This window comes from Ochotona curzoniae, unplaced genomic scaffold (genome assembly GCF_017591425.1).
Source record: "Ochotona curzoniae isolate NIBS_2020 unplaced genomic scaffold, NIBS_Ocur_1.0 scaffold_4701, whole genome shotgun sequence".
Lineage (NCBI taxonomy): Eukaryota > Metazoa > Chordata > Mammalia > Lagomorpha > Ochotonidae > Ochotona > Ochotona curzoniae.
Window position 1 is genome coordinate 9,198,019 of NW_024467122.1, and position 27,108 is coordinate 9,225,126.

Sequence of the window (27,108 nt, forward strand, 5' to 3'; positions counted from 1 at the left end):
GTGATGTATCTTCAATCTGAAGAAGCTTTTGCGACCCCAGGAAATTGGTGACAACAACACCATCTGGCTAAGGTGTTGGCCACTGGCTTTCCCCACTGGGAAGTCACTGTCTCTCCTTTAATTGGGACAGCAAGAGGGAACTCTTTGGTACATTACAAATCTATGCCTCTTCAAGCTTTTATTCACCAAGTATGATATCCATGGGTGTTTCCTTCCATACGGATTGACACTCCACTGTAAGGAGGAATTTCCTTTCACATTATTTTAATATGGACTCCATATTAGTCAGTGCTTTAAAAAAAAAAAGGGTTTTATTTTTGTATGAAAGGCAGATTTCCACAGAGATGGAGAGCAGTCTTCTATTCACTCCCCAGATGGCTGTGACAAGAGCTGAGCTGTCCAAAGCTAGGACCCTCAAGCCTCAAGCCTCTTCCGGGTCTCCCAGCTCCCTGCTTGGGACACTGCACCCCGTGGGAGACCTGAAACAAGGGTCTCCTGGTTTCTGGCTTCAGATGGACTCAGTTGCAGCCGTTGTGGACACTTGGGGAGTGAACCGTGAACGGAAGATCTTTCTGCTTCTCTCTGTAAATCTGACTTTCCAATTAAAAACAAACAAACTATGCCTTTGAAGTAAGTAAAACGTTCTGTATGGCTTTCTGTCCACAGATCTGAATCCGTTGGTCCTTGTTTCCCTTTCCCGGTTTGTGGATTAGTTGGTTGACTCATCCAGGCACCAGCCACAGGCAAAGGGGTAGACTGGACCTGGCCAGTCCGTGTCTGGGATCCAGAGCCAGTCATGAACATTTCAGCTCTTAATCATACCCGTGTTTAACGGGTAAAATTTATAACCTTAAAATAAGTTACATTAAGAGCAAAAGCAATAAACGTTCCAAGGCGACATCGTACGACCTCTCGGTCCTGGGGGTTACTCACACCGCGGCGGGGCTTGTCCTCTCTCTCCCGGCGGCTGCTGGGCTGTGACGCTGAGCACTCGCCCTGCAAGCGCGGGGCCCATCGGAAGGCCGGAGGTCCGCCGGCCCGGGAGTGACCGCCAGGAAGGACCGATTCCTCTGCAGGGCTCCGCCACCTGCCAGGGAGTGCAGAGTGGGGCCAGGAAGCCAGATCGATCGCTCGAGCTTCCACCTGCCGTGCCTGTGGAGCCGAGCGGCGGGGATCGGCTGGGAATGCCTGGGCGCGGGGCGGGGCTGGCGGCGCGCGGCGCGCGGGTTCGCAGGTTCACGGGTTCGCGTCCCGGGCGCGCGGCCGGGGCCCTGGAGGGGGCCAGGGTCGGGGCTCGCTGCCGGCCACCCGCGCACGTGGCCCGGGCTGGCCCGTGAGCCCAGCGTCGCGTGGGGCCGGAGTGCTGCGGCTCGTCACGTGGACAGCGATGGCGAGAGCCGCGGGGACGCGCCGGGTCGCCCGCAGCCCCGGTCGCCTCCTGCTCCCGGCCCACCCGTGAGCTGCTGTAACCCAAGGTGAAGCAGCGGGGCACCCACTGTCCCGCTCCTCATGACGTCAGAAGGAGGCCCCCGGGAGGCCAAAAGGCCGCGTCGGAGCCTCTCGGCCAGGAAGACGGACAGCAAGCCATCCTGTTCCATCGTCGCCTACTTTAACAATGCGCCGCCGGCTAAGCTGGCCTGCCCCATCTGCAGTAGCATGGTGCCCAGATACGACTTAAACCAGCACCTGGACGAGGGGTGTGCCGGCCCCCGCGGCCTCCCTCAGGGTGCTGGCCAGGCACAGGCCCAGGGGGACACAGCACCCGGGAAGCTGTGGCCAGCCGGGGCGAGGGATGCGGTCAGGGGCAGCGCCAGGCCACGCACCAGCCCCTACTTCACGCACGGCGAGGGCCTGGCGTGCAGCGAGCAGGACGAGCTGCGGAGCCCGCACGTCCGGGTCGTGTCCTTGGGAAGCCTGTCGTCCAAACTGTCCCGGAGATGTGCGGGAGCCAGGGGGTGTGCCCCCCGCAGCCCACCGAGCGCTAGATCCGCCGGTGGGGACCACCACCCCGAGACCCGGGCCGAGCCCTTGGAGAGCTCTCAGAAGGAAAACGTATGTCCAGTGGGAGAGAGGACGGACGCCGAGGGTGCCAAGGTCCCCCGAAAAGAGTGTGGCCCCTCAGCGCCTGCCCCCGCGCCGCTGTCCCCCTGCAGAGAGGAAAGCGGGCCAGCAGGTGTGGGAGCCCTGACAGACCTGCACCTGCACGAGCGGGCCCCTGGCAGTCCCGCACACGATCCCGCTGCTGGGGGCAGCATCCAGAACCTTCCTCGGCAGGGGGACAGGGGGGACAGGGGTGTCGAGAACCAAGGCGCTGGTGGCGAGCCCGGGGAGGCCGGCTACACCCCGCCGCCTCCGTACTACCTGCAGAGTTTCCTGGTGGTGCTGCGAGCCGTGCTGGGCAACGCAGACGACATGCTGCTGTTTGATGAACACGAGAAGGCCACGGTCACTCGGTTCCTGGACCTCTCAGGTACCCGAGGCCTGTGGGCTTGGGCGCGGCGTGTGCGACGTGAGGCCGCCAGGAGGCGCTGTGGCTCTGCGAGTCCGTGGTCTGGCTTAGGGCTGGGGACTCTCCTGGCAGCGTGTTCCTGCAGTCCTTAGGGCTCAGCGGCTCCCACGGGACGTTCAGTACCGGCTTCTAGGACGGACTTTGTAAAACTGAAGTCCCCGAGTCTAGGCAGATGTAGGTGTTTAAGATGGGCTGGGCTGGGCTGCGGTGGTTGGCGGGTTAGGTGTCTCAGTGCGTGTTGGAGTTCATGGCAGGTGGACTGGGCAATGCCCTTGTCAGTTGCAGCACATCGTGTGGGTGCTCTGTGGAGGAGCTGGGAGTTTGAGCCTGTTACGCAGTGTGTTTTGAGAGAGTGGACATGTCCAGGAGACAGGAGTGCCCCTTCCTGACATCAGTACCAGCTTTTGCCTTTATAAGTGTCTTTAATGGTAGTAAAACAGCCTTTTCCAGATCTAAAAATAAGTTGTGGCCTAAAAAATTGTGTGTTTTTAGCATATCATTGGGCTTACTTTTAAGAGTGTTTTTGCTGTTTTCTGAAACCGTTTCATCTACCATGAAAGTAACATAAAATACAGGAAACACCAAACCAACTTGAGGTCTATTTTCTGTCCCCAGCAACATTTTAGAGTCATAGAGGCTGCCTTTTTAAGTCAGGGTGTGGAGGAAATGGAAACTTTTAAGCTCAAATGGGAGCATTCAACAATTCTGGTTTCCACTTGCACTTGGCAGGCAGAAGGGCGCTGGGCTGGAAGTGCAGGTTTGAAGCACAAGGCGCCCTGGGGCGCAGCCCTGTCAGCCCACCCATGGGGACCCGTGCCCCATAGAGCAGGGTCCCTGCAACGTAACTCAGATCCTCTGCCAAAGCGTGGCGGTGTGCTGCTCCTTGGTAGGTGAAACAGGAAAGTCCTGCGACACTACCGTTTCAGAGAAGGATTTTTGGTTCTCAGTTTGCGTGGTAGAATGGATTACCTTATTCCTTGCGTTCCTTCTCAACCCGTGAGGGACGCTGGGACTCTGCCGGTTGGGGTGGACACGGCCCTTTGGGTGGGAATTGCTTGCATTCCTGCCAGTAGTTTTTGAGTGGCTGATGGCTGTGTGTTTTCTGAAATTGAGAACTGTGAAATTTCCTAAGTGTGTTATGCATTTTCTTGTATGTTGTTCTCCATGGAGGATCATATACAATATGTCTGTATATGTAAATAATGATCATGCACTCATTTATTTGTTTCCTGATACAATGGCTCAATTGACTAATCCTCCTTCCGCAAGCCCTGGGATCCCATATGGGTGCTGGTTCTTATCCCAGTGGCTCCACTTCCCACCCAGCTCCCTGCCTGTGGCCTGGGAAAGCAGTCGAGGACGGCCCAAAGCCTTGGGACCTTGTATCGGCATGAGAGACCCAGAAGATGCTCCAGGCTTCAGATCAGTTCAGCTCTGGCCGTTGCAGCCATTTGTGTAGTAAACCAGTGGTTGGAAAATGTTTCTCTCTGTAAATCTGCCCTTCCAACAGAAATAAATATATTTTAATAAAAGAATGCTGTTGTCACAAGGGCTGTTTAAAAAAGAAAAAAAGTGGATCGTGAATTGATTTTGCCTCTTGAGAAACAGAAAAAAAGAAAATGTAAAAAAAAATTATTTTAGATAAGTTAGCAGAAATTAAAATGGTAATAAGTAAACTAAGAATGGATCAGTTAAGCAGCTTGGCCAAGATCACTGAATTGGAACATTACTGCCAGACCTTTTCTTCCCCAAAGGATTTATTTATGTAACTTGAAAAGTCAAAGTTGCAACCAGAAGGAGAGGGAGAGACAGATCGTCCATCCACTGGCTCACACCTCAAATGGCTGCAACAGCCAGAGCTGGGCCAGTCTGAAACCAGGAGCCAGAGTCACTTCTTCTCCCACATGGGTCCAGGAGGCAAAGAACTTGGGCCATCTTTTGCTGTTCTGCTAGACACATTAGCAGGGAGCCAGATCAGAAATGGAACAGCTGGGATTTGAACCCTTGCCTGTATGGTATGCTGACACCACAAGTGTAGGCTTAACCAACTAGGCTGCAGTGCCAGCCCCATGCTAGACAATTTTTTTTAAAAAAGTATTTAATTTTTATTGGAAAGGCTGATTTACAGAGAGGAGACAAAAAGAGAAGATCATGCATCCTCTGGTTCAGTCCCCACATGGCTGTAACAGCTGGAGCTGAGCTATCTGAAGCCAGGAGCCAGGAGCTTCTTCCTGGTCTCCTGTGCAGGTGCAGGGTTCCGAGGCTTTGGGCCGTTTTCCACTGCTTTCCCAGGCCACAAGCAGGGAGCTGGATGGGAAGTGGAGCAGCTGCAACATGAATTAGCACTCATACGGAATGTAGTTGATCGCAGGTGGAGTATTAGACAGTTAGGCCATCTTGCCAGTCCTAGACATTTTCTTTAAAAAAAAAAAATTGCTTTCAGGTTATACTCAACTAAAAGCAGAGAACAATGGGGCTGGGGTCATAAGTTAAGCCACTGCTGTGTAACCAGCTTCCCAGATGCAAATCCTGGCTGAAATCCTCGCTGCTCTGACTCTGGTTGTGCTCCCTTCTGCCGTGCCTGGGAAAGCAGTGGGTGGTGCTGGTCCGAGAGCCTGGTGCACTGCAGGCCCTTGAGCCCATTTGGAGACTAAACCAGCAGTGAAAATGGCTCTCTCCAATAACTCTGTTTTAAAAATGCGCTTGTGTAACAGGATCATTGGAGTTGTGTTGCTTCTCTGAGAAAGAAAGGCAACCGTAATGTAGCAACCTTGATTGCAGCCTCCTGATGACGCATACCGGAAAGAGGCATTACTGTGCATGGGGAGCAGCAAGGGGACCTCAAAAACTTTGGGAGAAAATGTGATTTAAAAGATAATGTGATATGCTTAAATAGCTGAATGATGGACCTAGGACTGTTTATGAAGAAGCTTACTATTGTAATAATATAGGGGAAATCAGTGTGGGGGAGGGGATAAGGGAAATCCCACAACTTATGGAACTGTATCGAAAAATTTTAAAAAAAGAAAAATGATAAGTGAGTATTTTAGGGACCAAAAAAAAGATGTATTTATTAATTTGAAACCGTTTCAGAGAGAAGGGATGAGACAGAGAGCGTCTCCCACACTGGTGGCCAGAGCCCAAACGCATGGTCACCTTGTACTGCTTTTCCCAAGCCGTTAGCAGGGAGCTGGGTCACAGGTGGAGCAGCCAGGACATGACCTGGAGCCTTTGCGGATGTCGCCTGTGGTGCGCACTTTTCGAAGCCCTCTCACGTGCTTTTTTGGTAGAGTTTATTTTCTCACCTCAGGTTTAAAAAAAATAAGCGATGCTTGTACATTGTTTTTATAATAACAAAAATGTTTTTCGCCACTTTTCTTTATTGCAGCTAGCGGTCAGAAGTTGTACGTAAGGCTCTTTCAGCGTAAATTAAGCTGGATTAAGAAGAGTAAGTTAGAATATGAAGAGATAGCTGCCGATTTGACACCTGTGATAGAAGAATTGTGTCACGCCGGCTTTCTGCAGACAGGTATGCTCATGGATTCCAGTGTGGAACGCAGATTCCTGAAGGATGAAGTGTGCGGGACGACAGGCTGGGGAAGGTGCCTTCTCCTGGTCGGTGCCTGGTCAACAGGAGTTTATTAAAATTGGATTTAATGTTGGGATACAAATGAACAATATGTTCCTAACGCAGTTATTGGCCAGAACAAAGACTCCCAGGGCAGTGGCAGATTGTGTGCGGTGGTTTCTCGACTGTTGGAGGGCTTGCAGATCGAGAACTGTTACGTTGCCTCTAGGATGTAGGAAAGATTGGGAAACAGAATCAATCCACCCTCTCCGTCAGCAGTATGTGGCCCTTCTTGCTTAGTCTTTGCATCAGGACAAAGCTGGCTTGTTTGAAGCCAGTACTGCATCTACCTCAGGCACACCTACCCAGGCTGTAGAAACCTGGCAGGGTGATTTTTTCCTTCTTATGCATTTATCGTTCGACTCAGTAGAAGGTGGCTGTGGAGACACGTTAGCGGGTAAGTGGAAATGGGTAAGGGGGAAGCCCAGGCCGGTGGGTGCAGGAGGGTGGGGAACACCACTTCCTCTCTCCTTTGTCTTTTCCTTTAAAACAAGCAAACGAAAGGCGGAGGACAAACCCCAGAACAGTCTGTAAGCTCCAGCTCGTACAAGACGAGCAGACTGTGCCTTCTGCGGTGACACCTTGCTTGCCTTCACGGTAGCATTCATTAAAGCTGGTTATGATGCTGCGCTGCGGACGTAGGTCAAAGGAGAACCAAAGATGCAAGGCTTGACTTCAGGTGGTTGACATTTTGGGGAAAGAGAACAAATTAAGCTGGATGATTTCTTTGAAACAGAATTTGTGATGGGAGCAGTAAGTAAAGGTGAGATTAGGGATTGTTGGGGGGAAGATAGGGAAAGTTGAGGAGAAGCTTGGAGCTTTGATGGAGTGGTCGGGTGGTGAGACCCAGCTCCCCCACCTTTTTTTTTTTTTGGAAAGGGGGATTTTGTAGAGAAGTAGACAGAAAGATCTTCCATCTGCTGTTCACTTCCCAGATAGCTGCAATAGCCAGAGCTGAGCTGATCTGAAGCCAGGAGCATCTTCCGGGTCTCTCACATGGGTGCAGGGTCCCAAGGCTTTGGGTCATCCTCCTCTGCTTTCCCAGGCCACAGGCAGGGAGCTGGATGGGAAGTGGAGCAGCTGGGACACGAACCTTCGTGCACATGGATGCTGGCACTTGCAGGTGGGGGATTAGCCAGTTGAGCCTTCAGGTTCAAGCCAAGACTCAGGCCGCTTCGCACAGCCTTGTCCGGACGCGTCAGTGACATTCTGGAGACTGGATCCTCAGTGCTCTCCCCGTCCTCCTCCAGCCCACATCGGAGGAGCTGTAACAAAATGAGCAAATTCTTGGGTAGAGCTTCTCTGAGAGAGAAGGGTAACTAGGAAGTGGGAAACTTGATTTTAGATGTCTTTAAATAACTAATAATCATGATGTAATTGGAACCTTTTTATGGCTTATACCATGAAAGGCATTCCTGTGTGTGAAGGAAGCATACAAGGCGATGTAGATTCTGTAAGCTGACGCGTCTGACGAGAAGCTTCTGCAGGCGAGCCTTAGCTGGGTTTTCAGTGGTGCTCAGTCACCAGTGTGAGTGCCAGGAGCCACTGTTGCACTTGGGACATGAGGAATGTGTGGCAAGCATGCCCGTGCTGGCATGTGTCCCGCCAGGTAATGTCAGGGAGCTGGATGGAAAGTGGGGCCGCAGACACAAACTGGCTCTCTGCTGGGATCCCAGCACATATAAGGCAAGGACTTCAGCCGCTAGGCTACCACGCTGGGCCTGTAAACTAATATTTCTGAAGAATTTCATTTTATTTGTAATTAGCTAAGTTTTCTGCTTTCTGAAGTAATTATAGTAAAATTCTTTAAAACTATCTTTCCATCTTTTCTGATGTTTGTTTCAGAATCTGAATTGCAAGAACTCTCCGAAGTGCTTGAACTCCTTTCTTCCCCTGAGCTGAAAACGCTGGCCAAGACTTTCCACTTGGCGAATCCCAATGGGCAGAAGCAGCAGCTGGTGGACGCCTTTCTCAAGCTGGGCAGGCAGCGCTCGGTCTGCACGTGGGGCCAGGGGCAGCCTGCGGTCAGCACAGTGATCCTAAACAGGTCTTGTTGGCTTTTGTTACAGTCACGCATTCAGCTAAGTCATTGTAACAGCGGGTCTTCAGATGGTCATTGCTTGCTTCAGTGGCAATGAAAAGATAAAGGCTGGAAGAGCCTTAGTTAAAGCACCCTGATTTTCTTTCTGGGTCTGTTATTCCTACTTCTCACTGTTACACCATACTCATTTCTAGGATCAAGAAAAATCAGTAGACAATACCATCAGTAGACAGTACCCTCTGTCCTTATAATATTTAGGATAGATTTTTTTAGTAAAATTCTGACTTAAGTAAATTTTTTGTTCAAGGTGATCTCTTTAAATTAAAAAAAAATTTTTTTAAAGGCATGCTTACTTATTTGAAAGGCAGAGTTAGAGAGGGGGTTAGAGAGTAATCATAGATGGTACATCTGCTAGTTCACGCCCAAGGTTGAGCCAGGATTCTAGAACTCAGGTCAGGTCTCCCACGCAGGTGTCAGGGCCCAGCAACTTGGGTCGTCTTCTACTGCCTTCCCCGGCACATGAACGGGGAGCGGGGCTGGCAACTGGAACACGAACTTGCCCTTCAGAAAGGATGCAGGAATTGCACACCACAGCTTAACTGCTACACCACAACACCAGCCCACAGAAGGTCTCAGAATACAACTTGGCTGGAGTGTAACCAGTTGTTTCCCAAGAACTGGGTCATTTCTTTTGTCTTTGAGAAGCCCTTCACCATTTCTTTTGCCCACTTTGTCTATAAAACAAGCCATATCACCTTTAGGATTTCATCATTCTGGAGTGGCCAAGATAAAATGTGATGGTGCTTTTGAAAGCACTTAAAAAATGATATCCTTGTGATTTATTTTGTATATTACACACAAAAAGTGTAACTTCAAGCTGCTCTATGCCAAGAACCCATCCAATCAGAGATATGCTGTAAATACTAATCTTCAATAAACTATGGCTGTAATAAAGCAGGTATTAACAAAAAAAGTCAGTACTTCAAAAATAGATAGTAGATTTTTCCGAAGGGTTTCGATAAATTATGTGGTTATTGTTAATTGCCTTTGGAACTATAAAATACTAATCCTGTGGTATGAGTCCCCTCTTTATGTAATTGTATATGTGTTTCTAAGGTTTTGCTATTAACCATATGTATAGGTAAATAAACCATCAAGTTCACAGGTTTCTCTACATATAATACTTAGTGTATGGCTATGTAATAAAAGAAATAAGATGAATAATTCTTTTCACTGACTTTAGCCTTGTGATGATTATAGGGAAATAAAATTCTCAAGGTCATTTTTTAGTTGTAGTAAAAAATGTACCCCTTAAGATGGTGTTGTATGTTTTCATCATGGTGTGGAGCCTGGCAGTGGGACTTCAGAGTGCCCTGCACTAGGATGCACCCAGGTAGCTTGCCGGAAGAGAAGGCCCGTTGTTCCCTCAGCCTTCCCCGAGAGCCACTGCTCGGTTTGCAGTGTGACCTTCCCCTGGGCCTCCGCCGTCAGGGGCAGGAAACAGCACATTGTGGCACCTTCTGTGGGTGAGTGGTTCTTGAGAGAGCACCCTCCCTCCTGTTGTCAGGTGTCTGAGGGTGGTGTTGACTGTTGCTGTGCCCCAGGGGTGCTGCACTGCTTTGAGCCTGGATCAGGGGGGGTCTCAACTGGGGCCGGCTGGCATCAGCTGTGAGAGATGGTGATGCTAATGGCATCTTGTGGCCAGAGGCTAGGGCTGCTGCTGGCATCCTGTAAGACACTGGACAGTCCCCCAACTTAGCTGTCACTTGGCCCCTGACAAAGAATTTCCCAGCCTAATCACATGTCCATTGTGCTGAGGCTGAGGACCCCCGCCCTGGTGGTATACCAGTTGCTAGCGTTCAGAGGGTCTGTGGGTCTCAGTCCTGCTTTGTGAACACCCCTGGTAGTCTGAAGGTCCACATCCAGGATGGACCTTGGTGGCCATGAGGGAAAGACATTCTGGGCCACATTCTGCGTGGGACTGTTTGGGGCTGCACATCAGTGAATCCCCATGGCGGCCACGGGGGGACCTGGAGTGATGCTGCAGCTGTCAGTGGTACATTTGTTTTAGGCTTCACTTAGCGAATGCACTTCTCTTTATTTTGGGAAGAACTTGTGAGATCTGATATCCAAATGCCGGCAAACCAGAAAGTTGCTGTGTATTTTTCAGAGCCAAAGGACTGGCTGGGCCGTGCCTGCGGGTCTGTAAGGGGCCCAGGGCTGTGTTTTCCCGGATCTTGCTGCTATTCTCATTGGCTGACTCTGCGGAAGATGAAGAGGCGGCCTGTGGAGGGCAGGGTCAGCTCTCTACCGTCCTGTTGGTCAACCTCGGCCGCCTGGAGTTTCCCAGTTACACCGTCAACCGGAAAACCCAAGTCTTCCAAGACAGAGAAGATCTCATCAGGTAAGGCTGTTGGCTCACTGTACTGCCAGTGTATTTTACAATTCAATAAAAAGTTTTATCACTTTTCTGCCAGCAAAAGCGGAAGCATCCAACTTTATGGCCAAAGCTGCTGATCATATTTGGTTTTCTTTTTTGTCATCTTTATGCCTTACTTACATAGCATTTATTTTTTTTAAGATTTATTTATTTTTATTAGAAAGTCAGATATACAGAAAGGAGGAGAGACAGACAGGAAATTCTTCCATCCTATGATTCACTCCCCAAGTGACTGCAACAGCTGGAGCTGAGCCAATCTGAAGCCAGGAGCCTCTTCCTGGTCTCCCACGTGGGTGCAGGGTCCCAAGGCTTTGGCCCGTCCTTGACTGCTTTCCCAGGCCACAAGCAGGGAGCTGGATGGGAAGCAGGGCCACTGGGATTAGAACCGGCACCCATATGGGATCCTGGCACGTGCAAGGTGAGGACTTTAGCTGCTAGGCTATCATGCTGGGTCCCAGCTCCTTGCTTTTATGACCTAAGAACACAACAGACGTAGCCCAAATTTTTGGACCCCTGTACCCACGCGTGACACCTGGAGGAAACTCTTGGCTCCTGGCAAGAGGAGTGGTGTCAGCATGTGGGTGGCGCTCCAAGCTGTGGAACTGAGTGAGGCCCTGAGTCAGGAATTGGGGGAGGAAAGGTCCTCGCGTTCATAAGTGACGCGAAGCCTGAGGAGGAAGTGTGTCAAGGACAAGGGCCCCATCTGTGCAGTCCGTGAGCAGGTGGAGGGACCGTGTATGGGAGGGTGTGCTGGGCTCAGCCCACTGTGTGTGGTTGGAGGCTGGGCAGGAGCAGCTTCACCCTGTAGTTCATGTGCAGGCTGGCCAGGTGGAGTGTGCCAGGTGGAGTGTGTCAGGTGTACAGAGGAGCACAGAGGACAAAGGAGAGAGCATGGCCAAAGGATGCCCTTGGGAGAGCTGCCAGGCAACCAAGCCAGCAGCCCTGGAGCTCAAGGCCTCTCTTGGCCCTACACTTCTGGTATGGCTGCAGAATGAAGCTATGACGAAGCCATGGGGCAGGTGGGCTGAGCTGCAGCAGGAGGTACTTGTTGGAAATCTGTGGTCTCAACTCCTGTCATTTTCTTCAGTGAAACTCAGGGGCCTGGAGACAGGCTGAGAGGCCCAGATGCACGGTGCTTTTCCCAGGGAGCCCGAGGCCCTGGTTTGCAGCTGGGTGTGCAGGCTGCACAGAGGCACCTCTGGCTGGTGAGTGGCAGTCAGGGACCCAGTTGGGGACTTGGTGAGCTGCTGCCATCGCTGCCAGCAGCAAGTGGCTAAAAGGGCTGGGGAAGTCAGTGGTGAAATGCTTGAGGTGACGTTCTGGACGGTCACACCTGGCATTGAGGATGAAGTGTGAGTGCCCAGGGCTGCACGTGTAGCTGAAAGGAGACGGAGAAAGGAGTCTCCAGGTCGGGTGTCCTCTTCATCCTCACCCCATGTTGACATCATGGGAGACGTGGAGGGGGAGCATGACGGCAGGTGGCGACTTTCAGGCAACAACAGCCACGCTGTGCCCGGAGTCCAGTGGTGTTGAGGGCTGGCGTTGCCGAGTGCAGGGAAGCTTCCTCTGCCTCAGTGAGGGGCCGCAGTGGGGTGGGGGTCCCAGCAGTCTGTGTGCCAGCCTCCACACAGTGTTTCTGCTGCGCTCTTCTCTCGGAACTCGCAGCTGTCCAGTGGCATATCATAAAGGAATTTAGGTCTTGGGGCTAGCGCGTTGACCGATTTGTGTCCCGCTTGCTCCACTTCCCATCCCAGCTCCCTGCTTGTGGTCTGGAAATGCAGTAGAGGACAGCCCAAAACCTTGTGGACTCCTGTATCGCTGGGGGAGATTGGGAAAAAGCTCCTGGCTCCTGGCTTTGAAGTGGCTCAGCTCCAGCTGTTGTGGCCATTTGGGAAGTGAAACAGTGAATGGAAGATCTTTCTCTTCATCTATCCTTCCATCTGTAAATCTGCCTCTCCAATAGAAATAAATAAATCTTTTGTAAAAACTAGAAATCTGCTCTGTGAACAGCTTTTTACTACCAGGTGGTTTCTTTGCCTTGCTTGGTGTCTGCACCCACTGACAGTGCCTGCCTTGGTGTACTCCCTCTGACTAGCCACGGCTTCCTGTCAGTCTGTGGAAGGTCCCGTCTACAGGGTCACTGCCAGGCTGTTGGTAAACGCACGAATGAGAGTCAGATGTCGGGAGTGATGCGCTGATCAATGGCACATCTGGGTTTTGGAGATCACAGCTGTGTGGTGGAGCTCATTCCGAGGCACCCTGTTCTGGTCCTGCCTGCGCCCCTTTTTCCAGCAGAGTGATAGCTAAAGTTGAAATAACTGTTGTAGTTCCAGACGCATGCTTTGTCCCTTGGGCATTAGGGCTTGTGGCTAGGCTGTGGTCATTGTGCAAAGGCTCGTTCATGGATGCGGCCACCTCTCCCCCAGGTACACAGCCGCTGTGCATACGCTGAGTGACATTTCCACTGCCATGGCCAATGGCAATTGGGAAGAAGCCAGGGAGCTCTCGCAAGTTGCCAAAAGGGAGTGGAATGAGCTGAAAAATCACCCGTCCCTGAGGTGAGCTTTTTTTTGGCGGGGAGGTACCTGCCACAGTTGACTGACTGACTGGGGGTGGGCACTCCCTGCCATGAACTGACTGAGTTGTGCCAACCATGACAACAATTCTCGTCATGCAAACGTGCAACTTCTGCTCTGTGGTCCAACCAGCTGTGGTGTTGGGTTTGCCACTCGCTCTATGCAGTGTCCAAGTGCAGTGGGGGAATAGAAGGAAAGATCTGAAAGTGAATTTGTGAGACCCCCAAATCCTGTGCTCCTGGTGCTTGAGTGAGCCAGCCCTGAACTGTGGCTTGTCTTCTGTGGGGTTCCACTAAGGGGAGCCTGGCCTGGGACAGGGCCGGGAAGTGCAGCAGCTCTGGTCTTCTGGTGGGAGCTCTGAAAAGACCACCCCAGTGAGCTCGCCTTCAAGGTCCCCAGCTCGTGCTCTCCTGTTGTTCTGGTTGCACCGTCTGGCCTTGGTTGTTTCAAAATGCCAAGAACCACTGGTATTATCAGATGCCTCTTTTAAATCCCATTTGGATATCTGTTTTCTAAGGACGTAAGGTCAGAGCCAGGAGACAAGTGTCCTGTAGAGCAGAGGCTGATGGGCTGCGGAAGGCCAGGTGCTCCACGTCTTCATGGCAGCGGCCGTCCTCTGGCGCGCAGTACGTCAGCAGCCTCAGAGAACAGAGCAGAGCGAGGGCACCTGTGCCCCAGGAGGCGGGCCAGCTGGGAGGCCTGTGCACTGAAAACTGTACAACTGAGAGTATAGGTGGTTCCTGACCTCCTGTGCTCTGCCGATAATGGCGGGAAGGCCACCTATGTCCCGCAGGAAGTCCACTCTGGAGTTCGCTCTTTCCCCACTGGGCTAACAGGTTTCATCCCCTTGTGGTGCCCGAGGAAGCTGCCAGGGCTGACAGTGCGCTGTGGAGCTGGGCTGTCAGGTGTGGCGGGCTGGGTGTGCATCCCAGCTTCGTGAGAGCTTTATCAGCATGCGGCTGCTCCCACGTTCCGTCAGCCAAGAAGCAGCCGTATCTAAAACATGCCTTGTAAAGACAGAGCACTTCTGCCGTCTCACGTTGCAGCCCGTTTCACAGCTAAGCCCCATCACCACACTGTGTCTGCATCTCAGGCGCCATGAGGAGTTGCCACTGTTCCTGCGCTGCTTCACCGTTGGGTGGGTTTACACGCGGATCTTGTCTCGAACCGTGGAGATACTGCAGAGACTTCACTTGTATGAGGTGAGAGTGCCAGGCCCCGCCCTGCCTCCTGCCATGTGGCACCGACAGACAACAGATGTGCTGGGCTCTGGCGTTTCCCATACCTGTAGTCAGCTGACAGCAACACAGTGAAAGTATTTAATGTGTGCAACTTGCTGTCTCTGCAAAGTGGAGAAAAGATGCCGAAGATGGCGGCTGTCGGGATGTCTGTGTGCCCGAGTGGTCCAGCCTCGGGGTAGCCTGTGTCCCTGACCCAGACAGCGGGCTCCAGCGTTAGCCTGCTGTGAGCTGTCAGAGGCCTCCCAAAGTCTCAGAGGTGAACCCTGTCAGCTCACAGGCGTGCTCTGAAAATAGCCTGTCGTAATGAATAGGAAATACCATTTCCTTTACCATTGTCAAGTTGCTGTTTTATTGTGTGCGATGTTTGTATATGGGTTGAGTAGCCAGTCTCACAAGTGCAGAGGATGAGCCATGTTTCAGATTTGGAGGCTGTTCAGGCGGTGAGGCGTGTGTATAGATGCTACTGGACGAAGAACATTTCAACCAGATTGCTCCAAAATCCAAAATGTTCCGTGCTGCTGGGACACCTCTAGGAATCTGGAATTTGCATTCGAGATGTTCAGCCCGTCCACCAGGGGGTGCCAGACAGGGCTTTTGACCAGGGGCCTGCAGGTGGCGAGGGGAGCCACAGGCTGTCTTTGGGGAATCTGGGTACCCCTGTGTTGCCCTGCTACAAAGGAGGGCTTGTCCCTTCCCCTGGGGCAAGCTTGTCAGGTATCACAGACTTCCAGAAACTGCAGTGTTAGCATACAGCACGACCAAATGGGCTAGACTTCAAGCTGGCCCAGGGCAGGTCCCTGTGAGATGAGCTGTTGAATGAGGGCCAGTCTCGTTTCTGTCTCGCCTGCCCCAAAGTCCTCTTCTGACCAGTCCCCTGACCTGGTTCTGCAGTCGCGCCCAGTGCCCGGGGGCCGGCCTCGAGCCTCGTCCAGCGTGGCTTGGCCTGGATGACAGCATTGTGCACAGCTCACCCATCTCCAGGCTCAGCACCGCAGGGAGGCTGCCACAGCTACCCCGCAGCCCACCACCACCCGTGCTGCGGTCTGTGGTTCAGAACGACGCGTGCCGCAGTACCTTCCCAGTCGTCTTAGCGACCCCAGACAGATGCGATGGGTTCCTGCTGCGCTCCTCAGCCTGCTCTTTTCACGTTGCCATAGGAAGCCGTCCAGGAACTCGAAAGCCTTCTGTCTCAGAAGATCTACTGTCCGGACAGCAGAGGCCGCTGGTGGGACCGTCTGGCCCTTAACTTGCACCAGCACCTGAAGCGCTTGGAACCGGTAATGAAATACACCTGGAGCTCTTTCTAATTCTACACAAAGTTTTCACAAATTTTAATGTGGGATGCTCAGTGTAATTAGAACATTTTAAAAAAGTTATTAATTGTTCTTCTTTTGTTTGAGTTCTTCTAACCCCAAAAGAAAGGCGAGGAACGCTAACCTGAGCGTTAGCATCCAGACGGGTGACTTCTTCCAACTGACCAGGAAGGAGGGCTGGCAGTGGACTCTTCATCAGGGTTTAGGGGAGACGCTGAGGTTAGGACGTTTTGGGGGATTTGGGGAGAGGCTGAGTGGATGTCTTACCCAGAGCAGATGCCTCCAAGGCAGGTGTTTCGTTTTATAAAAGGTGGTTTTATGCACATGCTGAATGGGGCCTGCAGGTGGAAAAATGGCTGAAAGCAGATTCCTTCGCTTGTCTTCCTGCAGGCTCCTTATGGGCTGGCTGTGCTGTTGGGACCTCAGCTGGGGTCCTGGGGACTTGGTGCAGTCAGTTCTGTTGGTTTCGAGCAGGCAGGGCGGGTTGGCCAGGCTGGTGTCTGAGCCCAGCAACAGTGGCTCTTTGTGTGGCTCCCAGGAGCCGCCCCTGCCTGTCTTCAGTCCAGCCCTGCCTGTGACTGGATGGGGGGAGGGGACTGTGCTTGGGGGAGCTTTTGTTTTCTGCAGAGGTGCAGAAGCTGAGGCAGGGTGATGTAGGCTTGGAAAAATCGGCTGTGACATGTGGAGCTGTGACGAGCGGCTTTACTGTGCTGGAGAACAAGTGGCTTGTCACCTAATGGGCTGCCTGAAGGCTGTGAGTGTGGTTCTCTGCCCTGCAGCTGGGCGTGTGCTTCCTTACTTCTTCATGTTCACTGAGGCTAAAATAGCCAAACAAAGCCTCGGTTAGCCCAGATCCAAGCGTGGGGTGGAAAGAGCTCTTGTTTAGGTTGCCTCCGATTTTCAGTGAAATACAGGTCCTGAGCTATTGCAAACTTCCCCTCGTGCACAGTTCTGCTCTTAGGAGCACTTGTACATTCTTAGGGGATAGACAAGCCTCAGAGCCAGGCTTTTGTTCTTTATTTCTTAAAATGTATGCTTATTTTTATTTGAAAGGCAGAGTTACAAATAGAGAAGGAGAGACAGAGAGATCTTGCATCTGCTTGTTTACTCCCTGGATAGCCACAACAGCTAGAGTTGGGCTGCTCCGAAGTCAGGAAATCTTCCAGGTCTCCCACAGGTGCAGGGGCCCAAGCATGGGAGCCATCCTCTGCTGCTTTCCCAGGCCACAAGCAGGGAGCTGGATGGGAAGTGGAGCAGCTGGCACTTGAACTGGTGCCCGTATGGGATGTCAGCACTGCAGGCGGAGGCTTAACTGGATATGCCACCACGCTGGGCCCTCAGCCAGCTGTTGATGACGCTAATGAAAGAAAGCCTTGTTCCTTTTCGTCTCGTCCCAGCAGTCACCATGACCTCACTCGTGATGTTCCCACGTGTGTTTGTGCTTCTGTGCTCTGTGTCGGTCTGCAGCAGAGCACTGCTCCCTGTGGAGTGTCCAGAGGCCCCCAGCGACAGGGTGCGGCAGGCCTGGCCTGGCCTCGCTGTGGCCAGCCTCTGTCCTCGGCACTGGCTTGTGCCAGCTTGGCTGAGCTCATTTCAGCTTCTCGTTCTGCCTTCTCAGTTCCAAGGCGTTGTGCGACTCAGCACTGCACATGAGCTTCCAGTCCACAGCTGAAACGTGTGGGGCCCGTGGGGCACGTGTTCTCATTCCGTTCAAGCAAAGAGAGACGCGTTCTTAGTGCTGCCCTAAATAAGGCAGATTGTATTCAGATTCTGAGGATGAGAGCACACACAGATGTGCGTGGACGTGCTTCGCCCCACGCAGATGCCCGTCGCGAGCGGGCAGTGGGCCAGACGGGGGAGGCGTTGAGGAGGGCAGTGGAGTGCCTAGCGCCTCCATCTGTCCTCTGTGGTGGAAGAGCACTCCAGCTGTTGGCCTGCGCTCTGGACCGGCTTGAGGCCATCCGGGAGTGTTGTGGTTCCACCCTGAGTTCCATGTGGAGCTTCACAGCCTCTCCCCTCCAGATAAGGCAGGTGGGTCTTGGGAAAGGGGGTGTTTTGGTAAGTAGAATGTATTACACATGTAGTACTCATAATCTCAGGTGGTAGTACCCTGCATGGGGAGGGGGAGTAGCTTGGAAATGCTTGCAGTCAGCAGATCCTAAGCTAGCTGCTGCCTCTCCCAGAATTCCCTGCATCCTCCTCTTTCTCTAGCCCCTGGGTAAGCTCTCGGCTCCATTTTTTTTTTCTTAAAGATTTATTTACATGAAACTTAGAGTTGTAAAGAGAGAGAATTGGGCCCAGCATGATAGCGTGGCAGCTAAAGTCCTCACCTTTTACACGCTGGGATCCCATATGGGTGCTGGTTCTAATCCCTGTGGCTCTACTTCTCATCCAGCTCCCTGCCTGTGTCCTGGGAAAGCAGTCAAGGACAGCCCAAAGCTTTGGGACCCTGCACCCACATGGGAGACCCGGAAGAAGCTCCAGGCTCCTGGCTTCAGATTGGCTCAGCATCGGCCATTGCATCCCCATAGAATGGAAGACCTTCCTCTCTCTCTCCTCCTCCCTGTATATTTGACTTTCCAATAAAAATAGATAAATCTTAAAAGAGAGAGAGAATCTTCCACCTGCTGGTTAACTCAAATGCTTGCAAAAGCTAGTGCTGGGCCAGACCTAAGCCAGGAGTCAAGAGCTGCTTCCAGGTCTCCCACTGGGTGACAGGATCCAAACACTTGGACCACGGTCCACTGCTTTCCCAGGTCATTTTCCAGCAGGGAGCTGGATCAGAAGTGAAGCAGCCGGGTCATGAGCAGGAACCATATGGAATGCCTCCTGCCTGCTTTGATGTTGGCCTCAGCATAATTTTCTACCACACAGAGATAAGAATCCTAAGCAGAGATTTGCCACTTGCACAAGTCATAGCCAGATTTAACAGTGAGGGTGGGAGTCAGCCCCCTGAGAAGTACCCTTCGTGAGTGGGCTCTGTGCAGTGTGTGAGCCACGCAGCATCGCCGTGGCTGCAGGGTTTGCTTGGAATGAGTTGTCCGTGGTCCAGCAGGCCTTCCCGGGCAGGTGACGGACATCAATGGGGGAGCCTGGCAAGCTCTCCCCTGTAGCTCAGGGAACACCCTCAGGTGCTGGGGCATTTCCAGCCTCGTGTACCGGCAACAGTAGCATATGGTTGAAAGGCTAACATGGCTGTGCGTGGGACGTGCCGCAGTCCGTTGGGCTCTTCACAAGGGGATCTGGCTGCTTTGCTGTTGGCTTCTTGGTTAAAGCTGCTGTCAGTGTGCATGTGGCATGCCTGGCTGACCTAGGGGTTCTATGTGACTCTCGGAGGAGCTTCCAGAATCTTCTGCACATGTCTGTCCTGCCAGGGGCTTCCCACCGGTCACGTGTGAGTCCTGGTCCTGGTTTGTTGTTTTCCTGCTGACACTCACCATGTCTGTGTTTCTCATCATTGTTAACAGTGCAGAGTGCAAGGCCACATCCTTGTGGCTTCACAAACTTCTGCTTGCTTCCCTGTGCAACTGTAAATAACCTTAGAAATAGGAGTTTAAAAAGTTTGTGGAACTGTTACAGATGTTTGTTTTGGTGTTAAAAAAATTGAATTCCTTTTTAAAATACACATTTTTCTACCAGATGGATTTGGAGAACTGGTGGATTTTAAATTTGAACTGTTTATCTGATTTATTCAAGCAGTAGGTTCCTATCCACTAATGCATTGTCCAAATGCTTGTGGTGCCCGAGGCTGGGCTTGGCTGCAGCTGGGAGCCAGGGGCTGCACAGGCAGCAGAGACCCGGCCACGTGGGCTGCTCCCAGCGTGCCTTAGTAGGAGGTCGGAAGCAGAGCCAGAACTGGGACAGCCATCTGGAGATGTGTGACATTGGATGTGGGCCCCTTAACTGTGTGGCTAACCACCTGGGCCCTGTTTCTCATCCTCACCTGCTTCCCAGGAACTTTGCAGATGCACACGTGTGTTCAGTTCCCTTGCCCCCGGGGTCTCTCCCTGGGATAGGCTTCCAGCTCCTGGTTGCATGTGGGATGGGCCTGGCATGCTGGCGGGTGTTGCCTGAGCCCTGCTCTGGAGACTTGCATGGGCCAGGCCCGGGGTCCCCCCCCCATCCCCGCCGGTTTCCCTTCAAGTTCCAGGGGATCCTGACAGCTGCTAAGCCAGATGTTCTTCTTGTATGTCTGCTACCATCTGAGATGGTGGCCACTGGGAGCCAGCCGTTCTCTAACCCACAGAGCTGCTGAGTTGGAAGCATCAGAAGGTCAAAGAAAATGTCCCTTTCTATCTGCAAGTGCTGGTCATGCGTTTGCAAATTAGCAATCTTGAATAATTAGCAGTGTGTCTTCCTGTCACACTTACTAGTAGAAACCACCATGAGGCATGTTGGGGTCTTAATGTGTGACTCTGCTATTCGGCAGGCTATCAAGTGCATCGCTGAAGGGCTGGCGGACCCGGAAGTAAGGACGGGACACCGCCTGGCGCTTCACCAGAGAGCTGTGCGCCTGCGCGAGTCGGCGAGTTGTAAGCGGTTCAGGCACCTCCTCCGTGGGCTCCCCGAGGTGACGGTGGAGGAGGTCAAGCACGTGAGTCAGTGACTTATTTATGTATTTACTTGAAAGACATAGTTACAAAGAGAAAGAGATCTGCTGGTTCACTCCTCAAAGGCTGGGGCTCACCCAGAACAAAGCCAGGAGCTCCATCCGGTTTTCTTGTGTGGATTCAGAGACCCAGACACTTGGGCCATCCTCCATTCTGTTCCCAGGTACATTAGCAGGGAGATGGATCAGAAATGGAGCAGCTGGGGCTTGAATCCACTTTCCTATAAAATACCAGTGTAGTGGATGGTGGCCTAACCGGCTCTGCCACAACACAGACCCTGGCCTGTGGGATTTGAATGCATTCAATGGGAAGCAGCCCAAGAACAGTCTTTAGGGACAGTGATGGGGCCATTGCTGTCGCTTCACTCGCCCCCTGCCTTGGATGGCTAACTGGCTGGTCCAGCCACCCCCTGGGTGAGTGACAGAACTCCTTGAGTGGGAACTCACAGCATGTTCCGTTTGGGGGTCCTAGAGAGGAGCTCTGGGGCCAGCCCTGTGAGAGCTGTCCCGCATTGCATGCAATTGTGGCTCACACCATGCACCCTGGGAACCACATCTGAGGACTGCGCAGGCTGCTGCTCGGGGCCTCGAGTGACCCAAAACTCACGGGTGCTCCTCTGTTGCCATGCCAGGTGACCATCACGGGCAGGTTGTGCCCACAGCGCGGGATGGGCAAGTCTGTGTTCGTGCTGGAGACTGGCGCCGCCGCCTCCCCTACCACGGTCCTGTGCTCAGTGGAGAAGCTGGCGCTGGAACACTACAGGCGCAGCGGCTTTGACCAGGGTAAGCTGAGCCACAGGCCCCGTCACTGCACGGTGGCATGCCACTAAGAGGTTGCTGTCTTCCCTCTGAGCTGTGGGACCACCACGGCATCTTCTCGCAGTTCCAGCCGGAGTTGCCGTGCCCCACCCTGGGGCCCCATCTCTCTGGTGGTGCAAGTAGGTGGACGTGGTTTTGCCCTGCAGGGGCTGATACTGGGTGGTCCATGCAGTGAGGAGGGGCAGCAGGCTACCAGGGGGTCTGTCTCAGGGGTGGGGGACTGGGCCACTTGCTGGAGAGAGCAGAGCTCGGACTTCCTGTCCAGGGAGAAGGATCAGAACCGGGGCTTTCCCCATCTGCTGCTGCCCCGCTCTCCTGGGAACCAAGAGACCCGCCCAGGAGAGCATTGACACCTCTGGTGGAAATGACAGCGAGGGACAAGCCCCGTGGGATCCCACTGAGCCCAGCTGCTCTTCTGCCCTCGGCGTCCATTGGCATGTGCGTGGCTGGCATGTTTGCACATGTGCTTGGGCTGTGTGGCTGGCACCTCTCACACTCAAGCATGACTTTTTGCTGCTTCTCTAGAGCGGAAGTGCAGTGGGACTGAGTCCTGCTTGCCTCCACTGTATTCCTGTGGGAGGCTGAGCTGAGCTCCTGGGCATCCTCTTGCTGTTAGGCCTCTGAGTTTTGTTCAGAGACCGTTTCCCAAAATGCTGGACAGCCCAGGTCAGAAAGAGTCCTGGCAGGCGCACAGGGTGGGGCCCAAAGAACAGGAGTTGTCATCCCCAGCCTTGAACCTGGACCCCAACTCTTCATTTCCTTGCAGAGCCTGGTGACCCCCTGCCTCCCAGTTGCAGAATGGAGGAGCTGAGCTCAGCTCCCTCCACCCACTGGGTGTGTGTCCTTGACTTGCTGGTGGACCCAGTTCAGGGGGCTCTGCTGTGGCCTGTGCCCTGTGTCCCACCCCAGACTCTGCTTTCAGTGACCTCTGGCACCGAATTTCTCTCTAGGATGTCCCCAGTCAGGGGATGACATGCAGTGGGGCCTGAACCAGAGCGGCGGGCTGTTGGGCTGAGGCCGTTCACGAAGGCTTGACTGTAGAAATGTTGGGCAACACAGGATGTCTTGCAGACTATAGCATGTGGGCTGTTGAGGTGAACTGGCACAGCACCTGCCAAGTCCAAGAACCCAGGGGCAGTTGCTGCCACCGCCAGCCAGACACTTCCTGTCAGACCTCAGCTACAGGAGTTATTCAGGGTAGTCAGGGGCACGCCTGCCCCTTGGCACCAGCCTAGCCCCGACTGGGGAGGAGGGACCCGCCCTCTTCCTTTGGAGAGTAAAGTGTGCTCTTTAGTTGTTAGTGTCTGCACCACCAGGCTGTGGCTTTGAGATGCTCCTTTTACTGTCAGTGAAGGTGTTTACCTTTACTTGCAGCCTCTGTGTTGGAGCTGGGCAGCTGGGCAATTTCTCACTTCCTTGAATGGGTGTGGTGGCACGCCCCGGACTGATGGGTCTGTGTGTGCCTGTCTCAGGAATCCACGGGGAAGGGTCCACCTTCAGCACGCTGTGTGGCCTCCTCCTGTGGGATGTCATCTTCATGGACGGAATTCCCGACGTCTTCAGGAACGCCTACCAGGTAACCGGGCCGCTTCGCGTGCTCTGTGGGCTGCACTTAGCCCTAGAAACTCTTCTTTGTTTGTTTGCTTATCAAAGATGTGTTTACTTAAAAGAGTTAGGGAGAGCGCAAGCCACAATCTTCGTTTGCTGCCCCACTGGCTGCTGTGACCAGGGCTGGGCCAGGCTGCACCCAGGAGTTCCATCCGGGTCTCCCATGTGGGTAGCAGTGGCCCAGGCACTTGGGCCATCTTGCACTGCTTTCCTAGGCCATGAGCAGGGAGCTAGATCAGAACAGGAGCTGCTGGAACGTCAACCAGTAGCAATACCCTCTGTGCTATCATGTGGGCCCCAGAACCTTTTTGTGTGTATATCATGGTGCTAACTCCATTCTAAGAATAGCTTTTATTTTTAACACCTGATTAACAGAATTTAAATATCCTAAATTTTGAACTTTAAGCTCACTTTATGTTTGGAAACACAGAGCATCTTTACTGGCTGTGTGCCCCGGGCATCTCAGGGCTCAGGCTCCATGCCAGGGGTTCTCAGCCCCGAGGGCAGCTGCTTCTATAGACAGAGCATGGTCCTGCCTCCCCTGACTGCATGTCAGCTTCTATAGTTTGTGAGAGAACGTGTGAGCTGCCTGGCCACGTGCAGCCTTCCAGGGTACGGGGAGCCTGGGAGGGACACGGCCGTGTGTGGGTACGACTGGTGTGAGAGCTCGTATCCCGTGCCCCACAGGCCTGCCCGCTGGACCTGTGCACGGACAGCTTCTTTGCGAGCCGGCGCCTGGCCCTCGAGGCCAGGCTGCAGATGATCCACAGTGCCTCCGCGGAGAGCCTGCGAGCCCAGGTGGCAGCCACGTGGCGGGCCCAGGAGGGCAGGGCGGCCGCGCTCGTCAGCTGGGATCGCTTTGCTTCTCTCCAGGAAGCTCAGGTAACAGCTCTGCTGCTCAGGCAGCCACACCGCCCTGGGCCGGGGTGTCTTTGTGGTTTCTCTCATCCCCATGTGGGCTCATGTGGGTGCTGAGGTCAGGCCCCAGGTACCGTCCGGAAGCCTACAGCTAAAGGTGCTGTGGATGCCCTTCTGTGCACTCTGTACCGCCTCCGTCCGTGCGCGTCCTCCATGTACATCCTCACGTGAGCGGCTGCTACACCGAGAGGGAGAGGGACAAAGGCAGGGGTGGGCTGACGGGATGGCCTTCAGGCAGGGCATCCAGGGCCCTAGCAGGAGGGCTCTGTCTGCGTGCTAGTCCCGAGCTCTGTTGTGGCACCCACCTTTCTCCTGAGTGCTTCCCCCAAATCACTTCTTCCATGTGGGTGCCCTAGATTTCTACAGGGCCGAGCTCTGTTAAGGGACCCAGAGCTGGCCACTGGGCGTTCCAGCCAGGGCTCTGGAGCCCCAGGCCGTCCCCTGTGAGTGCCATAGGGTCGCAACTAACTGGCCCTCCTTTGCGCTCAGGATCTCGTCTCCTGCCTGGGGGGCCCACTCCTCAGCGGTGTGTGCAGGCGCCTGGCTACGGACTTCCGGCACTGCCGAGGGGGCCTCCCGGACCTGGTGGTGTGGAACTCCCAAAGTCATCTCTTCAAGGTCAGCTGAGTCCAAACCCAAAGTCATGGCTGTAATAGTCTTGCAAGGCCACAATGTGGGCTCCTGGGGGCTTCTGCTGCCTTGAGAGCAGACATGAGGGGAGGGGGACAGAGTGGGAGTGGCACTAGCTGTCTCTTCCGTCTGCACTGGGGGAACATGCTTCCATTTCCCTGGTGTGAGGCCATGTCCACACATCTGGGCCACTCCCCCGGGGAGGGACCCCAAACACCTTGTGGGTGCCTCACTGGGTCCCTGCTTGCTGCTCATCCCTGGTTGGTGGCTTTCCTATTGTTCAACATACACTAATCTGAGTGGGGTGGGGGGAGGGGGAAGAGGGAATAAAAAGTTCATGAAATCTGCATGTTTTGAAAAACTACACACAAATTTCAACACTTCATTTTTCCTTCTTGTGCTGTTTTGAATCTCCCTTGTGGTTGTTAATGAAAACTACAGCTTGCTGGGCTCGTTGCTGCATTTCTTAGAAGATACTAATCACTTTTTGAAATTTCCCTTCCAGCTGGTGGAAGTGAAAGGCCCTAATGATCGCCTTTCACCTAAGCAGATGATCTGGCTGGACGAGCTGCAGAGGCTGGGCGCGGATGTTGAGGTCTGCCACGTGGTCGCAGTTGGAGCCAAGGGCCAAGGCCTCAGCTGAAAACCCCAGCACTGGGACTCTGGTCATACACCACAGCAGATCTTCAGAGGAACAGAGCACTGTCTCATTGTACTGCTGTTGCTGCTGGCAGGCCGAGGGCATGACTACTTAGCAACCCACTGTATAATGCTGGAATTGTTTACTTGAAAGTCCTCTGATCCTACATGGTAGCGAATGAACTTTTCAGAAGGACAAGACCGTGGCGGCCATTTGAGGAGCTGCAGGCTTCTGTTGTCAGGCTGTGCTAACAGCTGAAATGAGGTCAGAACAGCTGCAGGGTTTCCAAAGTAGCATGCGTCCTAAAAGTATGTTGGAAATGGAGATTCTTGGGCTTATCAAAATTTTTCTATTACTACTTTACACATCAGCTATTAAACATTCATGTTTTATGTGTATCCACCAAGGGCAGAAACCACTTGAATTGATTTCTTTGGCAATGTTTTTATTTATTTTAAAAAAGATTTACTTATTTTTATTGGAAAGGCCTATACAGAGAGGAAGAGAGACAGAGGGGAAGATTCTCTGTCCACTGATCACTCCCTAAGTGACTGCAATGACCGAAGCTGAGCCAATCTGAAGTCAGGAGCCAGGAGATTCTTCCAGGTCTCCCACACGGGTGCAGGGTCCCAAAGCTTTGGGCTGTCCTTGACTGCTTTCCCAGGCCAGAAGCAGAGAGCTGGCTGGGAAGTGGAGCTGCCTGGATTAGAACTGACATCCATATGGGATCCTAGTGCATGCAAGGCAAGGACTTTAGCCGTTAGGCGACCACGCCGGGCCCATAGCAAAGTTTTTTAAAAAAGCAAAATTCCTATGATGTCGCTCTTCTGCCTAGGACTTCCGTAAGTGCTTGCTCTCATCAGCAGGGCCGGCTCAGCGCACGAGAGGCCAGGCTTCCTCAAGCCAGTGTCCCTTCTCAAGAACAAACCTGAAGGGGTGGGTACTTGGCGTCACGGGTGCTGCAGCTGCCTGTGTGCCTGGAGGAATGTTTGCACTTTCCTAGTGTCCTGGCTCTATTCCTGACTCGATCCCTGCTAATGCACACGGTGAGAGGAGTGTGGGATAGCCCAAGAAACTGGCTCTGAGTTGCTAGCTTGGGTCTGGCTCAGCTCTGGCTGTTGCCTAACGTCTGGGGAGTGAACGGCTGAAGAAGTGATATCTGGTTAAAAAAAAAAATCCCCCCTAACTAACTAGATTGGGGATGTTTTTAAATATTGCTATGATAACTACAGAGATGGGGGGGACTCAGACTGGGGCAGGTTTATGGAGTGAAGGTACTTCTGGTGAGCATGGGCCCCGCAGCCAGGGACTAGTTTAGGTGCCCATGCCCTGTGTGGGCAAACTGAGTTTCTGGTTGTGTACTTACTGACAAGGACTGGTTAGGTCATGGCTCTGGAATATCCACGTGGACTTGACTACAGCCAGCACTGACCTGATGCCACGCGTGTGAGTTTACCCGACTGCTTCCTCGCCCTGGAAGCAGCGTGCAGCAGTGATGTGGGTGGCATGCAAGTGCAGGGAGACGCCCTGGTGTCTGCAGTCGCTGTGTGCAGGGGTGATCTCACACTGAGGACCACAACAGACAACGTGAATGTTTTATTTCACACTCACTTTTGTTCACATTCATTCCATTAACAACACCTCATCTGGCTGCACATCCTACTTCAGCTCAAGTCATGAGTTTAGGCATAAAAGTTTTAGTTTTCTCTCAAAATCAAGTTTTGATTACACGAGGTTACTGCTAGCAAGCACACTTTGTACCCTCTGTTAGTACAAATTAATATCCTTTCCTTAAATAGTTAAACATTTTTGGTTTTAAAATGCCATCATAAAATATCAGTTAAGACACTGCACATCTCTAAGTTCAACAACACCAGGGAGAATGACACGGTGGCATCTGTGAGGCATCCCAGCAGCCTGGGCGCCACTCGGAGCTGTGGGCACAGAAAGTGCAAAAGTGCCCGTGGTGCCCAGCAGGGAGCCACACGTGCCCCTTCTGTCAGCAGAGGTGCCAAGCAGCTTTACAGGGGCTGGGACTCCAGGCTATTCTAGTTGTTCTTCATATTGTGCCAATGAACGGTGGCACAATAATCATGATATAACAACTCTCCAGCAAAAACATCTTACATTTGATTA

General features: G+C 53.0%; 1 protein-coding gene across 1 annotated transcript; it reads left to right on the forward strand.

The window, feature by feature from the left end:
• The first annotated feature begins 1,313 nt into the window (after positions 1-1,313).
• Positions 1,314-25,310, forward strand: FAN1 (FANCD2 and FANCI associated nuclease 1). Its single transcript, XM_040969300.1, has 13 exons — positions 1,314-2,470; positions 5,898-6,038; positions 7,983-8,184; positions 10,349-10,582; positions 13,045-13,176; positions 14,288-14,396; positions 15,593-15,712; positions 20,178-20,342; positions 20,990-21,140; positions 22,649-22,752; positions 23,472-23,666; positions 24,192-24,320; positions 24,838-25,310. The coding sequence occupies exons 1-13, from the start codon at positions 1,510-1,512 to the stop codon at positions 24,973-24,975; spliced, it is 2,781 nt and encodes a 926-aa protein (XP_040825234.1). The 5' UTR covers positions 1,314-1,509; the 3' UTR covers positions 24,976-25,310.
• Positions 25,311-27,108: the final 1,798 nt, after the last annotated feature.